The sequence below is a fragment of the Amphibalanus amphitrite genome, unplaced genomic scaffold, assembly GCF_019059575.1.
Source record: "Amphibalanus amphitrite isolate SeventyFive unplaced genomic scaffold, NRLGWU_Aamphi_draft 000378F_arrow, whole genome shotgun sequence".
Classification (NCBI taxonomy): domain Eukaryota; kingdom Metazoa; phylum Arthropoda; class Thecostraca; order Balanomorpha; family Balanidae; genus Amphibalanus; species Amphibalanus amphitrite.
This window is the reverse complement of record NW_024881872.1, coordinates 68,554-90,000: the sequence shown is the minus strand read 5'-3', so window position 1 is coordinate 90,000 and position 21,447 is coordinate 68,554. Positions and strand designations below refer to the sequence as shown.

At 49.3% G+C, this 21,447-nt stretch overlaps 1 protein-coding gene across 1 annotated transcript in view; it reads right to left on the bottom strand.

Moving 5' to 3' along the window:
- LOC122389963 overlaps nt 1-21,004 on the bottom strand; it is a 25,949-nt gene extending 4,945 nt beyond the window's left edge. Inside the window, exons 1-4 of the mRNA XM_043382499.1 lie at nt 19,879-21,004; nt 18,485-18,492; nt 1,387-1,876; nt 99-301 (exon numbers count right to left, since the gene is read on the bottom strand). Coding sequence (XP_043238434.1) covers nt 99-301; nt 1,387-1,876; nt 18,485-18,492; nt 19,879-20,653 — 1,476 coding nt within the window. The 5' untranslated portion in view covers nt 20,654-21,004. The remainder of the gene's footprint in view (nt 1-98; nt 302-1,386; nt 1,877-18,484; nt 18,493-19,878) is intronic.
- Nucleotides 21,005-21,447: the final 443 nt, after the last annotated feature.

Sequence of the window (21,447 nt, the reverse complement as noted above, 5' to 3'; positions counted from 1 at the left end):
ATACAAAACGAGTAATGGTAATTTTTAATCCTCATTACAATCACGTCCCGGAACAGGAAGCACCCTCGCTGCGCCTCGCCGTCTAACCGGTGACTTACCTCCACGGGTTTGGCCCGGCGCACTCTCGTGCAACTCTTGGTGTGGTAGAGACGATACGCGGCCGCCATCACAAACTTGAGGCCGCGCGTGAAGAGCTTGCCGTAGTCGGCCAGCACGATCAGGAAGATGGGGATGCCCAGGATGGCGTACACGATGCTGACCGCCTTACCCGCCGTGGTCGCCGGAGATAGGTGACCGTAACCTGGCGGCGGAGAGGCAGAGGTCAGGTGAGCCGCTTTGGGGTCAAACGCCAAATAAGGTTAGGTCGTATGTTAAACCACAAACCAATACGATAGGTATACGATAGACCAAAGTGAAGGCGCATAGGCACACTTGTAGGGATAAGCTAAGCCAATGGCACACGTGTGTCTGTGAATTTCGGCAATACAGATGTGCTGCGAGCTGATGCAAACAAGATAATAGCTCGAGCCGAATGTGAGACACATTCGAACCGTTATTTAGAAACAATAGCCTATTTTTAAGTATGCTCCGGCATGTTTTAGATTTTCACACATCCAGGGTTATCACTTTCCCGCTGTTGATACTTCCGATGTATTTTGTACGCCAACATGTAACCTTGCACCCATTTAGGCATATTCCGCGACCATCACCGGTCCGTGTCGCGGCCTGTGTGCCCTTGAGCGTCTGTCAGTCCCGTCGGTCCCGTCGTTCCGTCCCGACTGCCGTCGTTGGCACCGTGTCGGTCGCGACGCGCCGACGCCGCTGGGTCTGTGCCCGCCCGGCCGGATGCCGGTCCGACCAAACGACGCCGACGGTGCAGACATGGGTCCGACGGGCTGACCACCGACTGAGGGTGTGGTGCAGTAGGGGGAGGGGGGAGAGGGGCTCGGCCGGGAACGGCGGAAGGGATACAGCCTAGTTTGATTCGGCTCAGAAATGAAAAGGGATTAGTACGCTAGTGCAGCTCCGAAAAGCAGGAGCTACGGAGACGGCTCGGTACAAAACTGAAGGATTGGTGCTACATCATGCATGGCTTGGCATTCGAATAGTCTCGGGACGTCGTTAAGACATCAAAGTCAGACCGGCCAGCATGAGATTCCGAAGTAGTTACATAGGATTTATAAATTGTTGATTGAGCGTTGTGATCATGAATCTTTGGGAATGTTTATGTTCGCAGCCTTGTGCCAATGTTTCAGCGTAGTATCAAGAAGTAGGCAAAGCTGATGAAATGCAGCTTGAAATGTTGATTTGATTAGTCCATTAAAGCTCGCTCCAGTCTGCCCTGACCCTCCAGCGAGACCTCTGTCCTTCACCGAGGTCACTGACCTAGTGTGGTCACCACGGTCCAGGCGTACACGGCCCCGTTGGCGATGGTCCACATGCGCTGGCCGCTGGGCGAGGTCACGCCGCTCGTGTACGCCTCCAGCAGCTGCTCCTCGTAGCCCTGCAGGTGCTTCCTGGCCAGCGCGCGCCACGCCTTGCGGTCCAGCGTGTCCGACTTGCCCCACAGATCGTCCAGGAAGCGCAGCTGTTGGTGGCGCACGCCGCATTTGATCTGCTGCTCGAGGCCGCCCTCCAGGTAGGCGAAGAGCGCGCCGCCGCTCAGCACCAGCAGCGCCAAGCCGACCGACTCGACGGCGCAGATGAGCGCCTCGTGCGCCAGCTGCCGACGCACCGGCGCCAGCTCGTGCCACACCTGGCGCACACGGAAGGCCGGCGGTGGCGGCGGCGGCGCGTCGGCCGCCGCGGAGTGGTGATCGGACGACATCGCGACGGTACCGACGCGACACTCGCGGCGCCGCGACGCCTCCGGCGACTGGCGGATCCCGGAGGTCGTCGGTGGTCTCCCGACCAGCCGTCGGCGGCGGCGGCGCGCGCGCTATTTTCGGCGGGAACACTTGGCGCCGGCGGGAGACGGTCGTTGGCTGGCCGGTGGCCGCCCCTCGGGCCGGGTGTGGCGCCAGTGTGACCTGTCGCGGTGCGGCGGGCCACGGCTGTGACCCTGGCCGCTGTGGTCGCCAGCTGTGTGAGAAGTGGACGGCGCGGAATGCTGCAGCAATGTCGACGACGGAACAGTGCCCGCTGCTATTTAGGACATGGTCTCGGAGGGAGAGAGGATTATCCGTCGACTTGAGACTTAGATAGCTCGCATTCAATCGAGAGACGAATGAATGCGATGCAATTCAATCGCATCCGATTCTATCCGCACAGGAAATCCATGTGTGAAAGAAATGCGTTTCGCAAAGGTCAGTAACTCGACAGCTATGACGAATTGACGACTTACACACTTTTCCATACTGTACCTACTGCGCTTTTTCACAGAAGATTGCACGATGTACGTGCGTGGTTTATTTAGAGAAAGCAACGAAGGTGTGTTTGTGGTTCGTGGTTTCGTTACTCTCTTTGAATTCGATTCGCTTGCTCAGCTCGATTACGACTCTGGATCGTCAAACACCTTCTCAGAATTGTGCTTAGAATTATGCTCACCCGCCGCAGCCCCGCTGTCTGCTGCGGCGTCTGAGACTGAAACTGCGCCGTGTATGGGACTAAGATGTGCGCCGGCCGCCTGAGACTGACTCTGCGCCGTCTGGGACTGAGATCAGCGGGTCACGGTCGTTACTGATCACCAAACGGACATGACCTGACTACGCAAGCATGAAAACGCATAAATATGTCTGGTATGACCCTCCGGGGCGTCCAACACGGAACTTGGTGCGTCTCAAATCGCAATATTTCATATAGCAGACGGGTTTATCGATGGATCATCGAAAGACTTCACTGCCGGCCAACAGCTTATGCACAAGCTGTTATCAAAGTTTTCGGCCTGTCCGGGATTCCGCCACCTCCGCACCCAAGGAACTTTGTTCACACGATAGACTGGTGTTGAGATAGGACTCCGCTTGGATATCAACCGTTCAGTGGAACAATGCCAGCAGACATCTGTGGAAGATCAGTGAATTATCATACCCAAACTACACCGCACGTTTGAACTGTACCTCGATCAGCATATGTTCTCACTGTGCGCAATGGTCATGTGCCCTCAGCCGGACAGCGTGCAGCATCCTAATAAATGTGATGGCTACCAGGGTATATTGAGTTACAATGGCTACCGCCCTCTACTTCCAGAGACATTCATGGACATGGCGAGTCGTGACCACTGCCGAAGCTGTCTCAGGGGTGGCGCCTCGTAATTCATTCACAGTGGTAGTGGAAGGGAAAGGAAACTGGGAAGGAATACTGAACGAGATAGCGAGTGATTTAACTTTTACGTGTAGTGACTAAGAGTTATTACTCGCATGCCATCATTCGATGATTTCTGTCCTGATAAAGGTGTTTTGCAACCACATGTGTTTTCTTTTTGGAAAAAAAAAATCAAATCATTGTGTTACTGGCAATAAGAATTGCCTTTTGGGTGACAAAGGAGCGAGTGCCGAGTATCATTCTGAGCCCTGCACCCTTCTAACTGGTCTCTAACGGTGTGTCAAATTTTGAGTGCCATTGGCCCGGCTGTTGTTGAGCTGCAGGAGCGGTGCCTCAGTAACACCACAATTGTGACACATAAAGTTGCATCGCCGGTCGCCCTATGGATAACTACTGACAGGCCAAGTTTAGGAATAAAAGCTGCGCTTCTGTTGCTTCTGTTTTTGCTCGCAAAACCCATTACATATGCATTACGGCGCAATGTTGTTACGTAATGCGAACTTAATGCATAGCTTTTAAAAGTGGCATATGTAGGTAGTTCTTTATCAATGTCATCTTCACAAGTGAATAAATAATGCATGCCAGTAAAATGTTGCGTTTCACATTGTTCGCATCAGACCCGCTGACACTGTGTTTCTCCATTGTCAGGCTGATATCAGACATGTTGTTGCAGCGTTTCCATCATACCACACTCTGACAGTGTTGAATGCATATAAACACGGGCAATTTTACAAATACTTAGCTGCATGTTTGCCATGTTTATTGTTTATGCAAGGCAATAATCAGCAGTGTTGTGTTGTGTTTTGCGTAGTGAGCAAGAAATGACCGTATCGTGTTCGGTAAAGCGCAGCTGGACGAGCTCACTGCATGGTGGCATTTTTGCGGTCTGCGGGAGGTACCTATGCCAGCTCCGATAACATTTTGATGAGAATGTGAACACTATACATCATGGGCGGATCCAGAAAGGTGGTCTCAGACACTGCGGGAGGACGCCAAACCCTAAATACCTAAAGTTTCACCAAATAAATTCTCAGATATTGATTACTTATGCAATATGCACTACTGCGCAGATTATAGCAAATTTTCCGACTTAAAAGTTCGTTAGGTTTCTTTATATTTTAGAAAAACGGCAAATACCCCAATTGCCACTCCCCTTGATCCGTCAGTGCCATACACTATTAGGTATAGTTTTTTTTTACCTGGGTTCCAAGAACCGAAAATACACCTAACAAAGAAATGACAATTTAGATATTGGGTGGGTACCGATTTTAAGATCTTTTACGCATAACATATTCTATTGTGAGAGGTTACGGACACATTTCTGTTAAGCTTGATATCGATAGCTTTAAGCAAATATAACAATGCAGCGTGATCATTCGTTCACAGGCTAAGCAGTAAGCATGCCAAGATCAACTGATATCTAAATATTTCAGGCAATATTGTGGGCGATAATGCTAAAAGGTCCTCATCCACTTTTGCTGCAACAAACCCCATTTAAAATTGGCCGCTCTAAGCCTTTATCCTGAAGGTGCTGAAAGCATCGAACGTGTTCATTCTAGTCGGGTGTGTTAGCTTTTGAAGTGCTTTTATAGGTCGTCAGGTTATCCCCGATTTGTGGCAATCGGTGATTATCGCGCTAACATCTTTGTATCAAGCCATACGAACAGAAACGGTCGGGAAATTTCCTCAATCTAAGATAAAACTTGACTGATATCACTGATGCACCGTGCACATTGAGCATACTGAGCACGTGCGCGCAAGGTCACTGCACGAAGACGCGACCATCCGGCCTGCGGTGCAGACTGCACAAGTGAACAAGCAGCGTGCAAGACTGCTCAGATTTTACAACGCTTAAGTATGGTGTCCTAAAGTCCACTTCCTAGTCGATGCTGATTAACATGATGGCTTCGCAGATTCAATTTCGTTTGTAGTTAGGTTATGCTCGTTATTTTCTTTGTACTTTGTATCACATCTTTTTTGAAGTTGTATCACCCATTTGCGGCAATTATAATTCTGCCATTCTGCCAATTTTTCCGGCGCTTGTCTGGTGACTCAGTGACGCTCAGTGACGCGCTGCGTCCCTGACCATGAGCCATCAGTGACACGGTGTGGGATGTTATATTATCAGTAACACAGGCGGTCTCCATGCATCGTCATGGGAGAGTACCCGGAAGAAACCCTCGGGTCATTGCTCCCTGCAGTCAGTGGTGTGTTGTTCCATGGGGGAAACCAGGGTCATGTTTTGCACCCAAATGGATCACAACAGGTCACCGCTCTGGAAAAACTTCGCACATGGTGCTCTACAAATAGACACAGTGATCTGGACGCATTGATGAAATGAATACATACTGGTAATGCGTACTCTATATTGACACCGATGCATAAGTTGTCGTTTAACGAGTTTATGCGGCTGTATATGTTTATATCGACGCAGCATTCATCAGTTTTAGAGAAAACTGACTGCACACTACTACCTTACCTTGAAGGATAGATCAAGTGTGTGGACTCAATGCTCCAACGTCTCGTTGAACTAAACGCAATGAAATGTCAGTGAACTGTCAATGCTGGACACAAACCATATTTTGTCCTTATTCACCCGAAGTTGAAAAGTAAACATACCTAATTGTTAGACCCGATGTCTTTATTTGTTACTTCTTTCAAGGCAATTATTGATTTCTTTATTATTTCACTCGATATCTTCAGCTTATCTATCGTAATGCAAAAGATAAAAATTGTGTTCATATATAGATGATGAACTATGAATTAATTAATGAGCGACGAATGACAGATGCCTGCCACAGCAGCCCGCTAGCGCAGAAATGGTCCAAGCACCCGTCGTTGTTAATTGCATTCAAAATGAACTACCGACGTTATCACCCCCAGCGACCATCGAGGAAAGCATTGACGACTTGCCTTGTTTCTTTGTGGCACTAAAAGAGACAATAAATCAGTTTATTAGTACCAGAGTTATTGCTTCGGCCATTATCTGACGTTAATACTGTTGATGGTAGCACATCAATGGCTGGCTATGTTGGGCCAGTTGTCACGGAAATCGATCCAGCGTCTGCTCTAAGTCGTGCTCAGATAATCAGCCGTTTCCCGTTTGCATTGGCTTTTTCACGATGGAATATTGGGGACCTACAACATATTTGGTTGAATTTGAAAACAAAGAACCAAAGCAAGCGACAGTTTATGCTAAAATTGGAAACTCCTTTACTAAACAACTACTAAAATTTATGGTACCAAACGAATCAAACGGACCAACTATGTATGTAGGTGTCCAGTGCTCTGTCGTGAAAAGAGCTACTGTGCAATAGGAGCTAGCCCGCGAAGCAAATGGAAAATGTGGGACCTTGTCTTTGTGGAACTGATACAAAGCGCAAGGCATCAACTGTGTCAGGGTCATCCACTCGGGAGTGATGTAATACGTGTCCTGCGGGATTATCTTTGTAAAGCTGGCCATTTATAACGCCAGCAAGGAGGTCGCTTCTCGCAGGTGAGCTTCGCATTGCTCGTTGCTATGCTCGCTGCCCCAATGCTGAAGTTCGAGAGATTTGCGCTAAGATAAGGTAAAGGCTTAGACCTTTAAAATGAAATTTCCGTGTTGATGCGTACAATTACCTATACGTAAGATAAGAGATTTGTATAGGTAGGTATTATATCCAAGGAAACGAAATGACTTTTGTGTGGTTTTGTCCTAATCAATTCATTTACCTACTTGACATTTATTGAGCAACTGGAGCTAAGACATTTGTCTCAGCCATACGGCAGGCATTTAAACTCCTCTTGGATGCACGCTATTTTGAATGTTTATTTTGTGGCTCAAATTATGGCCAATTTAAGGTGTGGAAAGACACAAAAGTTATCAAATCTCTCACATCTTCTTATTCTTTGTTCTCATATCTTTTTGTTAAGTTTCCGCCATGAATCTTTACCTGGGTTTAACACCGATGACGCTATAAACGTCACTGATTAGTAAGCGTTTGTATGTTTGTGTTGTGACCACTTTGCTCCCATGCATCACCCTTGTTAGTCAATATTGACGGCGTAAGGGGGCGAGCACCTGTGTGTGCACTAGTCACAGGCCACTGGGGTTTGTTTTCCCTACCGGGGCTCACCATAAACACACAGGGGGCGGGAGGAGGGAAGGAGCGGCCGTCGGATGTCTGACTCACCTCCCGAGGCAATCTCTGACCACCGCGCGGTCTGGTCTGTCGGTCGGTCTATCTGGGGCTCATCTGTGTGGTGTGGGGGCAAAGAGGAAGTTCCACCCCCACTCTGACAGATATAGGCCGCTCCTGGAGCCGTGGGTTTCCTATGGTAGTGCTTGGTCATGACGGGATTTTATCAGGGTGGCCGGAAAATGTATGGAGCTGCAATGTTCAGCACTTGGCATTACAACGATGTAGGCCTAGCCGGACGTAGGGATAAATCAAATGCTCTTCTTATTTGACAGAAAATTGGCATTAACAGGCAAATAGCTGTACAAAGTAGGCATGAATACGTTTTTATTACCTGTATACATTCCTGCATGTATTTTCAGGGTAGTATTAAGACAAAGCTATACTGAGTACTGACGCTAGACTGATGCTGGTTTGATGAATCACTGAAAACCGTTCAGATATGCCAACCTTCTTGTTTAATTGATATTTTAAGAGCTTGGCTGTGTCTTCTGTCTATAGATGTTTCCAACGATGTTCAAAATAAAATTTTCAGTCAGAACTCAGAAGCGTGTGTCAATAAAAACCATGCACGAAGATACTGGGGCATCGCCACCGTCCCGCGGCGGATAGATAGGAGAATGGCCAATGGAGGCCATTGAAGGTCAATCCCACCCCATAAAATTTGCGCATCGGGGGCACAGTTTCTGGCGTTTGAGGGCCATATTCCATATCCAATATCCATAGCGTAATTTGTGCTAAGGGCAAATAGTGAGACTTGCCTTCTGTTTCGTCGCTTTTTAGGCGAAGTAGCTATAGGCCACACACTTAGGCTTTGAATGATGTAAATCCTTTTTTCCAGGTCACACAATTATTTCGACCGGGCTTCTCTTATGCTTGGCAGCTTGTTAAGCATGTGGCTAATTCGCTGCACCCCTTTATTTCCGATGGCCTACGTCGTTTGGTGTTTTATTTTGTGTCATCGAGGCTCGAAACGAAAATATGTTTTACGGACCTCCATTCGTACAAATCGGGTACCTACCGGGCAAGTATCGAGGTTTTGAATCGATACCTAAACCGAAAAGCTCGACAGAAAAGGTTGATTTAATAGTGTTTGTTTTGTTTTGTTGGGTTAGGCCCTTATGGTTCATTGAGACCATTGCAGAGCCGGGAGGATGATAGGAATTAGGGGGAGACATTGGTCTGGGCAGGCACCTTAGTCGCCGGGGCTGAGCCCGTCCGAATGGACAGGCCGATCAGCCCCCCCAAGCACCCACTGCACCCGGCCACGGTTGTGCTCCCTTAGGAGCTGCGGTGCGCTCCAATGGGAGCCACCCACATGAGATTAAGTTGCCTGTCCAGCCCGGACCAGCCCGGTTGCGGCTTGGAGGAGACGGATTGGACTGTCCTGAGGATGGAAAGAGCGAAACGGGAGGGAGAGTTAAAAATGCCAGCTTGAAGGTTTATGAGCATACACATCGGCACAAATACCAGTGTCCTAGGTAGTAGCCTCCGTCAGTAGGTGGCGCTACTGTCACAACGCTGAGGAGGAGCCTTTGGCCGGTCTTCAGCGGGTGCAGGTGGCAGCACCATCGCCAGAAGGGGCGCCGGTCATGAGGTCGCTCTCCTCGGCCAGTGCAGGTGTGTCACATCTGACATTGATGACGTCTAATGTAAGCCGTAAGTGCTGTTTTACCTTGCTCCAAATGCCACACATAAATCTGAGATCTACTCAGCTTCGGTTGCCAATATCCCGAAAGGTTGATGGTGGTTTCGGAAATCATTGAAGCGAAGCCAAACAGTAGTAAATATTCGTGTCAGAACTGATTGCACCAGGCGGGCTTCATTGCCGCATATTTCATGCCGAAGTCAGGATCAATTCCAGTGAGTAGCATCAATATCCCTGGCGCCTGCTGAAAGTAAGCAATGGCAGCCCCCGGCGACCCTAAAGCAGTGGGTCGGAACTCGGATTGTCTGCAGGTTTGGATGATTGTTATGGTCATGGACTTCTATGCTTATCTATTTGAACATTCTTCTAATAACTATCCGTCACTCATATACGCTGGATAGTTTGAGCCAAACCAAAACCAAAACCATGAGCTAAACCAAAGGCCAGGAATTACCAGCCCGACCGACCAAGTAACTGCAGACCTAAACATCACCAGTTCCTATCTGATCGACAGCATTCAACCATTTTTAAATCGTACCGGACTCGGCGCTCAGTCGATAAGTACGTCGTATATACATAGGTACTATGGTACAATCAGGACATGCTCCAGTTAAATAATAAACACAAGAAGGAAAGACGTTTAGCATGGTCGGCGTAACACGCTGTCAACACTGTTTGCGCTATACAATTGTATTGTCCAGTGCGGTATTTACTATACGCTGAGAGCAATTAACTAAATGCTCTTTTTCACGTCGTACAGAGGACAAATCCAAGGCCAATGAACTCATCAGTTTGCAAGCATGACACCTAAGTGCAAGCAAACTCTGAAGGCTGCGCTGTTGAGCCCGAGTTGAGTCCGGCTGATTTCCCCGTCTAAGCCCCGGCGCAAACGTCGTGGTGTGACGTCGAGTCTCGAGGTTTCCCGATTGTTTTCTCACTGGTGACTTGCAAAACTTCGTCTCACGCACCGTGACATAGTTTTTTCTTCTCTCTCTTTAGTGAGGGTTTGAGTGCATGGAGCAATGGCATTTGCAATATTGTCGTGTCGTATGGGGCTGAAAGAAGCATAGGTGCTCAAAAGTAAAACATCAGGCACTTGTTTGCGGCCGTGGGAAACTGTTCTTTATTAAAATAATTGTTGCCACTTTTCTCCTATATATTTTTACGAAACACAGTCTTCTCTACACCTCCGCTCTATTTTGATCCCGTAATTTTCCCATCCATCAAACCGGCAGCATCTGGCAGTGTGACATGTTCAGCAGGAATGTTTGTCAGCTGGCCAATCTGTCGTGGAGACCCTTCAGTGGTGACAGCGGCACAAGTCTGCCTCTGGTGCCGGCGCCAGTTGGTGCGGGGGAGGTGGTGACGGAGCACGGCGACAGCTGGTGACAGGAGGGGATAGTGATGATTTGGGAAGGTGGCTGCTCTCGTCTCTGGAGGGGTACAGAGGCCCAATGCAAAGCCTAGGAAAAAAGGGACGCAGAAATGTTGCCAAGTTCGTCAGTTTATTTGGGTAAATGTGCATATCTTCCCTAGATTATGATTTTTTGCCCTATGTGTCTCCGAATGAAAAATGAATAGACCATTTCTTTTTTTGTGCTTTTAAGCTTTCTTTCAAACGGGAATTACCCATATCTAAGCAATAGAGTGCGTTACAGAGTGACAAGTCTCGGACCCAGGTCTCAGAGTGACGCCCGTAACGCAGGTCGTGACGGCGTGCACGACGCTGGATGACTGCGCGTCATCAGCGTCACCGTGATGACGCCGAACGCCGTGATGACGCCGCTTTTACTCGGGAAGTGCCCGCAGGTCGAGGTCGAAGTCCACGCACACCCCCACGCAGATGACTGCGAACAACTCTCACCGGTCAACTTCTGCGTCGGGACCATGGGCTGACGTTGGTGTATCATTTTCAAACTTGTTTGATCTGACCCGAAGCTTGTTTGGCTGGAGCTGGCGAATATGTTAACGAAACAAAGCAAATTTAAGCTACATAATTTGACAAACATTGACTCAGACGTTGATCGTCATATCCAAACTTTGATGTGGAGGTCTGTCTCTGAGTGATGGTCTTTGTAAAAAAAAATGTTGTTTGACCTCGCTTGTTACTGGGCTAACTCTATGGTTTCTTGGTGATGTTTTTGATTAAATAAGTTAATGAAATACATAAGTCTACAAATTTTACAGACAGCAGAAACATTTTCTTGTGGCTTTAAACCGGTTTATTTTTAGTAAACAAACACTAATTGTCACGGTTTATTTCGGTGCACCTATGACCCAGATATGTTTGTCCTATCCTTTCCACCCCATCCATCACAACCCCTCCCGGCGGCCCATCCCACTTGTCACCCCGATAGGACTGCTTCCAGGACAGTCCCTCATACATAACCGGTGTGCGGGGGTGGCGTGGGACAGTTTCGAAAGAACGCCCGCCAGCGTATGGTCGAGGCGTGAGGTGGGTGACCAAAACTGACCGGGGACCGGGGACAGTCGCCAGCTGCCGCGCCCACCCGACAGACCCCGTGACTCAGGCCCCGTCGGCGACACTGAGTCAGACGACACGGCGTCGCGTCGGCGCCGACGATGGGTCCGTCGGAGCCGACGGTGGCGGTCGGTGGCGCCAGAGGGCCGTCGCAGTGATCTGTCTGGAGACTGGGGATAGGGAGGGGGTGCAAAAAGATGAACTAAATTGAAAGGACGGCTGAATTGATAACAAGTGAACTAGGCTTAGCCGGGGGGATCCAGGGCGTCGCAAGTCCATCTACGACACGTCGCAAGTTACGACACATGTTCCGTCGCAAGTTGTGTCGTAGCGAAAAAGGAGGGATGTTGAGGAAAGAGGGGTTTGTCGGAGGATACGACAGAACGTAGCTGCGACAAGGTTTAAATACCCGCTTTACTCGAGAATTTAAAAGGCTACACGATCAGCTGATCCCGTAGTAAGTGTCAGTAAGGTCGAAAACTCTATCAAGCATAAAGGAGCATTCGTCCTTCTGGTTTGCGAGCTTATGAGACAGCCAGTTCAAGCATGTTCTCTGATTCTGAAGCTTTGTCTCAACTGGGTGACTTGTGGTTGCTAACGCTCACGTGAGTTGCCATGAATTTTGGGATCGATCACAAGAGATTCGTGGCGCTATAGGGCATCTAGAAGCGATGCTTTAGAAGAAATGAGTTAAGAGAGTATGAGGTCACAGAGAGTTAGTAGAGTTGGAGATTGAGGTCACAATTGAAAGTTACAGAGGTCATCTGGGACACTTCAGGTCACGGAGGTCAACTTGGGGTCATCACAGAGCTCAATTGGAGACCACGGAAGTAATCTGAGACACGTCAGGTCACAGAAGGCAACTTGGGGGCACGTCAGGTTACAGAGGTCAACTCGGGGTCATCACAGAGCTCAATTGGGGGTCATCTGGGACACGCCAGGTCACAGAGGTCAGCTTGAGGTCATCAAAGAGCTCAATTGGAGGTCACGGAGGTCATCTGGGACACGTCAAGTCACAGAGGTCAACTTGGGATCATCACAGAGCTCAATTGAAGGTCATGGCGGTTATCTGGGGCACATCAGGTCAGATAGGTCAGCTTGGAGTCATCAGAGGGGTCACTTAGAGGTTACAGAGGTCATATGGGACACGTCAGGTCACAGAGGTCAATTTGAGTTCATCACAGAGCTCAATTGGAGGTCACGGAGGTCATCTGGGACACGTCAGGTTACAGAGGTCAACTTGGGGTCATCACAGAGCTCAATTGGAGGTCATCTGGGACACGTCAGGTCACAGAGGTCAACTTGGGGTCACCACAGAGCTCTATTGGAGATCACGCAGGTCATCTGTGACACGTCAGGCTACAGAGGTCAACTTGGGGTCATCACAGAGCTCAATTGGAGGTCATCTGGGACACATCAGGTCACAGAGGTCAGCTTGGAGTCATCACAGAGCTCAATTGGAGGTCACGGAGGTCATCTGGGACACTTCAGGTAACAGAGGTCAACTTGGGGTCATCAGAGCTCTATTGGAGGTCATGGGGGTCATCAAGGGACACGTCAGGTCACAGAGGTCAACTTGGGGTCATCACAGAGCTCTATTGGAGGTCACGGAGGTCATCTGGGACACATCAGGTTACAGAGGTCAACTTGGGGTCATCACAAAGCTCAATTGGAGGCAGGGTTGTGCTCGACTCAAAAAAATGTGCCGACTCGACTCATCATTCAACTTCAAAATGCCCTGACTCAACTCTGACTCAAACAAAGAGCTGATTTTTTCCCTTGACTCGACTCATGACTCAAGCGGCTCAATGAAAATATGAGTTGACTCAAACTTGACTCAAATTTTTTGTTGAGTCAAGTGTGTTGACTCAAAATTGACTCAGATAAAAAAGTTGTTGAGCGGGGGGGGGGGTGAAAAAATCCGGCAGCAGGGCCAGGCCTAAGTTGTTAAACGGGGGGAGAATGAAAAACTTATACTATGTATTGTTTCTAAAAAGTTGAGTCAGCTGACTCATGTTCCTAAATGTTCTTGACTCAACTCAATGTCAAAAGTTGTTTTACTGACTCAACTCTGACTCAACTCAACACCATAATATTTTTGTCCGACTCAACTCTGACTCAACTCAACAGCTCAACATCTTATCCGACTCGACTCAAATCTGACTCATTTGAGTCAGAGTTGAGTCAAATTTCTGACTCGACTCATGAGTCAAGCACAACCCTGATTGGAGGTCATCTGGAACACGTCAGGTCACAGAGGTCAACTTGGGGTCATCACAGAGATCAATTCGAGGTCATGGGGGTCATCTGGGACACATCGTTTTTAGAATTTGGAGAATCTTTTGGGGGATGCCCCTCGCAACGTCCAAGACCGCCTTTCTGGATTCGCCAGTAGTTGCTGGAATGGTGTTAGGTTACTTCATATCCATGAATACCCCAATAAATGTGAATATAACATATTATGCACCATGTTCAACACTCTCGCTGGCGCGGATTGAGGCCTCATAGACGAACCGTTGGTTCTTGCTTTATAACTCGCGTTAGCGGCAACGAATTGCAACGAAATTTTCAGGATCTCAAGTTTCAACAATTTTCCACGTACCATGCAAATTTCGTAACCATGACCCCAATGACCTGTGACCTGTGACCTCTCCCTCAAGGCCATATCAACTTGCGACACAACTTACGACTGCTATTTCAAATTCGTAAGTTGTGTCGTAAATCAGGCACTTTGCGATAGACTTTACTTCTTAAGTAACGCTACTCATCAATTGATCCCTCCAAAAACGACTTACTACACAACTTGCGACACGTCGCAGCTGCGACGAGGCTTACGACGCTCTGGATCCCCCCAGCCTTATTAGACTTTGAGGCTGTAAATATGTTGAGGTGAGACAGAGAGAGAGAGAGAGAAAGAGAGAGAGAGAGAGAGGGAGAGAGAGACAGAGACAGACAGACAGAGAGAGAGAGAGAGAGAGAGAGAGAGAGAGAGAGAGAGAGAGAGAGAGAGAGAGAGAAAGAGAGAGAGAGGGGGATAGTCTGACCCATGACTGTTTTATTTACTTTCACCGGAAGAACTTGGTGGCACTGTTTGAGAGTTGTTTTACACACGTTTGACCGTTTGTTGATCAGATGTACAAAGAACCCGCCTCTCCACAGCATTGGTCCGGAACTTTTGTGTCAATTGGAAGAAACGGGAAATGACTTCACACTACGGAAATTTTTCGTATAGGGCCAGACAGTTTCGCATGACGAAGCAGTGTTTTGGAATGGTATGTAAGCAGTGTACCAGCATAACGCGAGCACTGGTGATTTGGTCAATGGTACTATAGTCAATGTTCAATTGACCACGTTCAATAACCACTTTTTCATGGGCAAAATGTCCCAAAATTCGCTCGTGGTGCACCTAACGAAGTTTTGTGGTTTGTGCGTTCGTTAGGGACTCACTCCCAGAGACACTGCCGATAGTCCTGGGGCCCGTCCCACCGCAAGCCGCAGCGGGCCACGGAGGAGGTGGTGGCTGCTTTCCGAGCACTGGCAGAGCAGTGCCGGGAGGCTGCCCGAGCGCAACCGAGTGCACACACAGAAAAATATTAACCCGCGCCCTGGTGTGGGTCTGAGCCACCTTCGCCCTGGTGGGGGGGGGGGGGCCAAAATGACCCCCCCCCGTCTAACTCGAAAACGAAGAGGGCTAGGAAGACGCGAAAAAAAGCAAACGAAAGCCCATAACAAGTACGTTCGAAAGTATTTCGGTCATTTTTTCGCTAAGGTCAATATTGAGGTCGCTAGAGGTCATCATAGGTCAAATTTCAGTGTTTTCGGTGTTGCCGGACATATTCCGCTGTAGCTCGGAAACTAGAAGAGCTAGAGAGCCGCGGAAAAAAGCAATCGATAGCTCTTTTCAAGCTCTTTCGCCAAGGTTCGTCAGATTTGACCTCAGCTCAACGGTTTGGCCTACAGAGGTCATGCAAGGTCAACTTGGCAAATTTCGTTGAAAATGTTTTTAACTATAGCATGCATTCACGAGAAAATAGAGAAACGATTCATGCACCATCGTGCTTGGCTCGTCGAGACGCGTCGAATGATATATAGTTTGACCTCGAAAGGTCATTTTGAAAATTTGACCTCAGGTCAAGGTCATGACCTTACCGAAATAGGTCATGCTGCATATCATTCGATCCGCATTGACGAGACAAACACGATAAACGTCGAACGGAGTCTCTATCTCTATTCAATAACAAGTAAGTGCAGAAAAACCGCTGGTGACCTCTGGTGACCAGGGAGATGACCTAGCGTGACCTCAGCGAGGTCACAAGCAAATGGTTTCACATGGGCTGTGATTTGCTGACCCAAGACACTTCAATAACGAAATATAGGAACAATCACGCCCGATTTAGCTGAAAAACAACTACTTTTCGATTCTCCCATTGACTTATAATGGGGAGCAGCGATGACCTGACCTGACCTTAGGTCACATTTATAAAAAATCCGAGATAGCCATTTTGTAGAGCTGGGTGACATCTTCAAGTACTGTAAATTTTACATCGATCGGATAAAAGCTGTGCCTTTGAGAGAGCTTTGAACTTTTTTAGAGGTGGTGTCAGTTTTGATGACCTTGTGACCTGACCTGACCTGACCCGAACCCCCCAAAAAAGGACATGATGTAAAAATGTTGAATAAACAGCTATACAAAGTTTCAGGGCGCTAACTCAAGTGGTTTCTGAGTTATCGCTGAAAAACCACAGGGGGGGGGGCCAAAATGGCCCCCCCCCCCCACCAGGGCGAAGGTTAACACCGTTAGCGGTGTAATTGCACAGTACATATCTGAGCACTTGAGGAAAGTTAATTTAGTCCCTTCCCCGCTTACATTACTCGCGCTTCTAAATGAACACCAGGAAGAAGGTAATAGAACACTGTTAGGAGGGTTGGGTGTTTTGCTACACGTAGTAAAACACCCAACCCTCCTAACAGTGTTCTATTACCTTCTTCCTGGTGTTCATTTAGAAGCGCGAGTAATTCAAGCGGGGAAGGGACTAAATTAACTTTACTCAAGTGCTCAGATATGTACTGTGCAATTACACCGCTAACGGTGTCAATATTTTTCTGTGTGCAAACAACGACAGCTTCATGAACGTGGAGCGCTCGCTGAGGAGTGCGCTCAACGTCCAGCAGCCCCCCGCTGGCTTCTGTGCGCCGCATGCGTGGGTTGCGGGCGATGAGGCCGGCCAGCCCCCGCAGGCCGTTATGCATGCTTATTGCGATAGAATCCGAAGTTGACTGAGTCAATCTAGAGTCTAGATTGAGTCTAGATTCTAGACTTATAGACTTATATGTTTCGGAGATAGCAGGGGGGCTCTGGAGAGCCCTCCCCCCCCAGTCACTCGCGTTATGGAAAATACCCCAGTCATGCGCGGGTTATATCTACCCGGCTTAGCGAATTTCTATGAATAATTTGAAACCGTTTTATCAAATGCTAGCTTCAATGCACAACAATTATAGTGGGTTGTAATTATTATTTTAACAGCTTGTCTGGCTATACCTACGATGTAGCCAAAAGCTTTACCTCATATGCAACAGTAACGCTTCTTCGGTTGACACGTTCCGTTCGAGCCACGTCCAGACGCCAGACAGTTACAGTACTCACTAACGACTCCCCAACGATAGGCTGTGTGTATAAGTGTTCCACATGGAGCTGCTTTGCAGTCATGCAACCACGCACACCCCGTCAACAGTCATGACATTCTGTTCCATGTCTAGAGTCATGCTGTTCGTAAGTACGAGTAGTTGTGTGGTGAGCTGCTAGCGCTTGTTATCTTGGTGAAATGAACTAAAAATAACTTTCGATAACTGTTTGGAATATGTTCATTGTCTAGTAACTCTGGGTCACCCAATCGCCATATATATTTCGAGATTAGCAATAAGGACGAATGACATTAATAAACTCACGCATTTCGGGAAGAGTTGTTACTGTAATGGCACGATCGTAACTGAAAGGCATGAATGTTATGCATGACCTTGCACAAAGGATATTAGTGATGACAACGTGTGTCGTTGCGTAGTTCTCATCAACGCACCACGCTATTTCAGTCATTTGATTATATCAATTATCTAGTTTGACACATGATCTTTCCGTGTGAACCTGCCACAATGTCAATGTCAACCGTGGCAATGGCTCACCCAGCATATTATTGCGTCGGTTCAGTCACAAGCTGCGAAGCTCCTTATATAATTCAGATTACCATCAAATCAATACGCGGACTAACCATGCTGGGTTATGAATTTTCCACCGCTGGCAGTCCTTTCGGGCTTCCTTATTTATCGCCTGTCACCGCCGTGTCATGTCACCCCGCAATAACGCGTCCGTGCACCGTCCGGTTCCGGCGGTGCTTTAGCGTTCTGGTGGAACGGGGGCAGTGTGTTCCTTCCTTGGGTCAAGCAACGAGTGGCGGGTACAATGCAGCAGCGCACGACGTCTGTGTGATGTGGTGGCGAAACAAAACGCGAGGGAAGTACATTTATTTAAAAAGAACAAAGGATGTCATAAAATGAAACCATTGGCCCACTTTTCGTCTTGATGAGGGCTTCAAGCATTGCGGCCTCGCCTCATAACGCTATGCCTATCTCCATCCCTCTTCTATCGACCACGTGTAGCACGTGGCACGTGCCGCGTGCAGGCTCAGCGACGTTTCCAGCTGCGGCCTGATCTGGGCCAGCCCCTCCTCGCGCCCCTCCCCTCACCTGGCAGCGAGCCCGGGACACGCAATGTGCCGACATTGTTAGAGGGCCAGCCAAACATCGGCTAGACGGCCCAGACAGCTGATCGGGTTCCATCGCGCTCGGATCGCTCGGCGATGGCAGAGATCAAGTCGGTATGGGGGTCGGCTGTCGCGGACCCGCCCGCGCCCGACGCACCGCCAGAACTGATGATGTGATGAGTCAGTGAGCCGGGCAATTTCAGGGAAACGTGTCAAGCGATACGCGGAACTCGAGAGCCACTGTCCGCACTGGCCGATTTTCGAGAAGCTTTAGTGGTTTTAAGTAATTAAGATGTTGACTCTGCGATTGTAATGGTTTATTTTTGCGCTAGGGGAATTGAACTCTAGCTTTGTTTGTGCCTTGTGGGTTTCAGGAAGTCAGCTCGGTGCCGTTTCTGCACCGGTCGTGCAGAGCTCACGCCGAGTCTTTTGCGCTGCTTCACAGCGATCAATTCCACTCCCTGGAATGGTGGATGAATATTTGCGATTCCTTCTGATGATGTTTTATATCATAATCGCACGCAACAAATCGCAACTTGAGGGCTTTGGAAACCAACAAACTATATTTATAAACACACCCACTCACTCGATGACTGATGATTCCATGATCGCTGAGCAATGTGCAACTTTTGTAAGCAAAAACACCCACGCAACATACTAGGTATATGTGAATTTTGAATCTCCAAGGCCAGCAATGTTGGTAAGCAAACATGATCGCGGACGTCTGTATCACTTCTGCATCATTTCACTGAAGTCAGCTTCTGCAGTTCGGGGGCAGCGTTGATAAATATCCCTACCGGTAATCAAGTGACCGGCTCCGGGTGTCGGATTCCGTCAGACACTGGGCTAGAGGTCATACGAACCAGTCTTTTGGTGGATGCAGATATCACGAGTTTTCTTTAGCATCTCAGTCGCTGATATCGTACAATGCCTAATCAAATACGTTTTGCTGCATGTGCATCTTCCCGCCTGTCCGTCATCGGTATTTTCTTTTCCCTGTAAGCTCATCAAAATTGTACGACTGCTGATGGTATGTTGTTGCCCTGCATTAATTTTTGGTATGATTCATGAGAATCTTATTGCATGTCAGTTGTAGAATTGAACCACTAAATATTGCAAGTGGTGTATGGTACTAAGCTGTTAAGGTAAAATGCTGGCTGAATTTCCAGCGTGTTCCTATGTAGAGTTATCAAGTAATGATCTACATACATATGCTTAATGCTGCCCATATACATGCACATGCCTGTAGATAACTAAGCTGCCCACTGGCATGATCAAAGGCTTGGAATAAAAAGCTTGGAGCAAAAGCATGCTTCTTGGAAAAGGCCTCGCATAACGTCAGCCTTTTCACTTCTACGAAAATGATGCACATTGTTTGCCGGCTTTTCAACGAAAAAAAACATTCTACACAAAAACAAAGCCTGCAGACCCTTCGGCTCCTCTACGGCGCAATGACCCAGCAGCATCGAAATCGGCGAATATAGATGTGCCCACTTCCGGCTCTCGGAAGCGACCACTGAACTGCACCGGAAGAAAGCCAGGTCCACTTACCGATGGTGGAGTGGATGGTGAAGCAGAAGAAGAGGGAGCCCCAGAAGCCCCAGGGGTTGTCGTCCGGGTCCGGGTGCCAGCGGCGCAGGTCAAACTGCTGCCAGGAGACGTTGAGCAGCACATTCAGCTCGTCTTGCGCCACCTTCGTGAACGCGGCGCTGTTCAATCTGTTGAGCTGTGACGTGACGTTCCACAGCCGCTGCGCCGTCTCCAGCTTCAGCTCCTCCAAGTCTCTGTGCTGGTTGGCCTCCGGCTTCTCCAGAATCATCATGATGCACGCGCCGATGGCGTTGTAAGTCATGAGCACGACGAAGAGGAAGATGTGTGTGAAGCCGCGCCGCGACCAGCGCTTCATCTTGTCCAGCATGGCGAGGGTGAAGCGCTCGCCGAAGCTGAGGCTGCTCTTGGCTGTCTGGAAGGCGCCGTCTTTGACGTCCTTCATGCGACTCTGGAGGTAGCTGGCCACCTTGGTCTTGTCCATGCTGGACAGCACTGCCGGCATCGTCAGTCCCCAGGCCTCGGTCTGCGGCTGCTCCTGGGCTGGCCGGCCCGCCTCCGGGTCCTGCCTGTTGTGTGGTACGGTGGACACCCCGACCCCGGCCCCGGCCGCGCCCGCCGCCGCCGCGGCCACCACGTTCAGCTTGGGAGGCCGCGGCCGGCTGGGGGCCGCCGCATGGTCACCAGAGTCCTTCCTGCGGGGCAGCGGCGGCGTGGCCGTCACCTCCGAGGAGTTTTTCCGCCGCGGCGGGGGCGTCGGCTGTATTGTGCCGGTCATTGTCCTTCCTAGGGGTCACTCGGGACGCGATCACTTCTTAATCGGTATGGTCTTTGCACGGTGTGAGATCTAACAGTCACCCGGCACCACCACCACTGCCAGCCGCACTAGCCCAATCACGCCTTCGCGGCCTCAACGCTTATCACCACGCTCATCAGCAAACCGTCACCTTTGTTTATCTCTGAGCTCTCGGCGCACTCCCACGCCAGGTGCGGCGTTCAGGTTAAATCGCACTCCTGTATTTCCACACCACCGAGTCACACCATCAAACCTCAGCGTCCCCGACTGGGTCAGGGCCCCTCCGACCACACCCCGACCACGCGTCCAACCCGCGGCGTCCACCGGCCAACTGAGCGACCGCCGACCGCCGGCGGCCAGTAGCCCGAGGCGCATTTATAGCAGCGGCATGTCAAACGCCAGGGCGCTGTGACGTCATCAACCAGTGCTGGGGCGGCGGACGGCCCGCAAAGGGGTGCGAGCGGGTGATGGAGGATGGTGGCGACTCGAGAGGAGACAGGTGTGGGGTGAGAGGCAAGGCCACAAACTACGTGGGAGGTGTCGAGCGTGTGTGTTTTTCGTTTGTTTCCTTAGCAGTCACTCTTGTCACGACTGAAGATGTGGAGTTATTCAGCCAGGTTCATTGTGGCACTCCTTATGTGCGTTCATCTAGAAATGGGCAACGAGCATGCCAAGTGCCTGCAACTAAAAGCACGAGCTTTTCCCAAATAATTCGTAATCAGCCATAATCAATCCAATACGATGCCCATGCCTTGAATCTCCATGTTACTCATTTT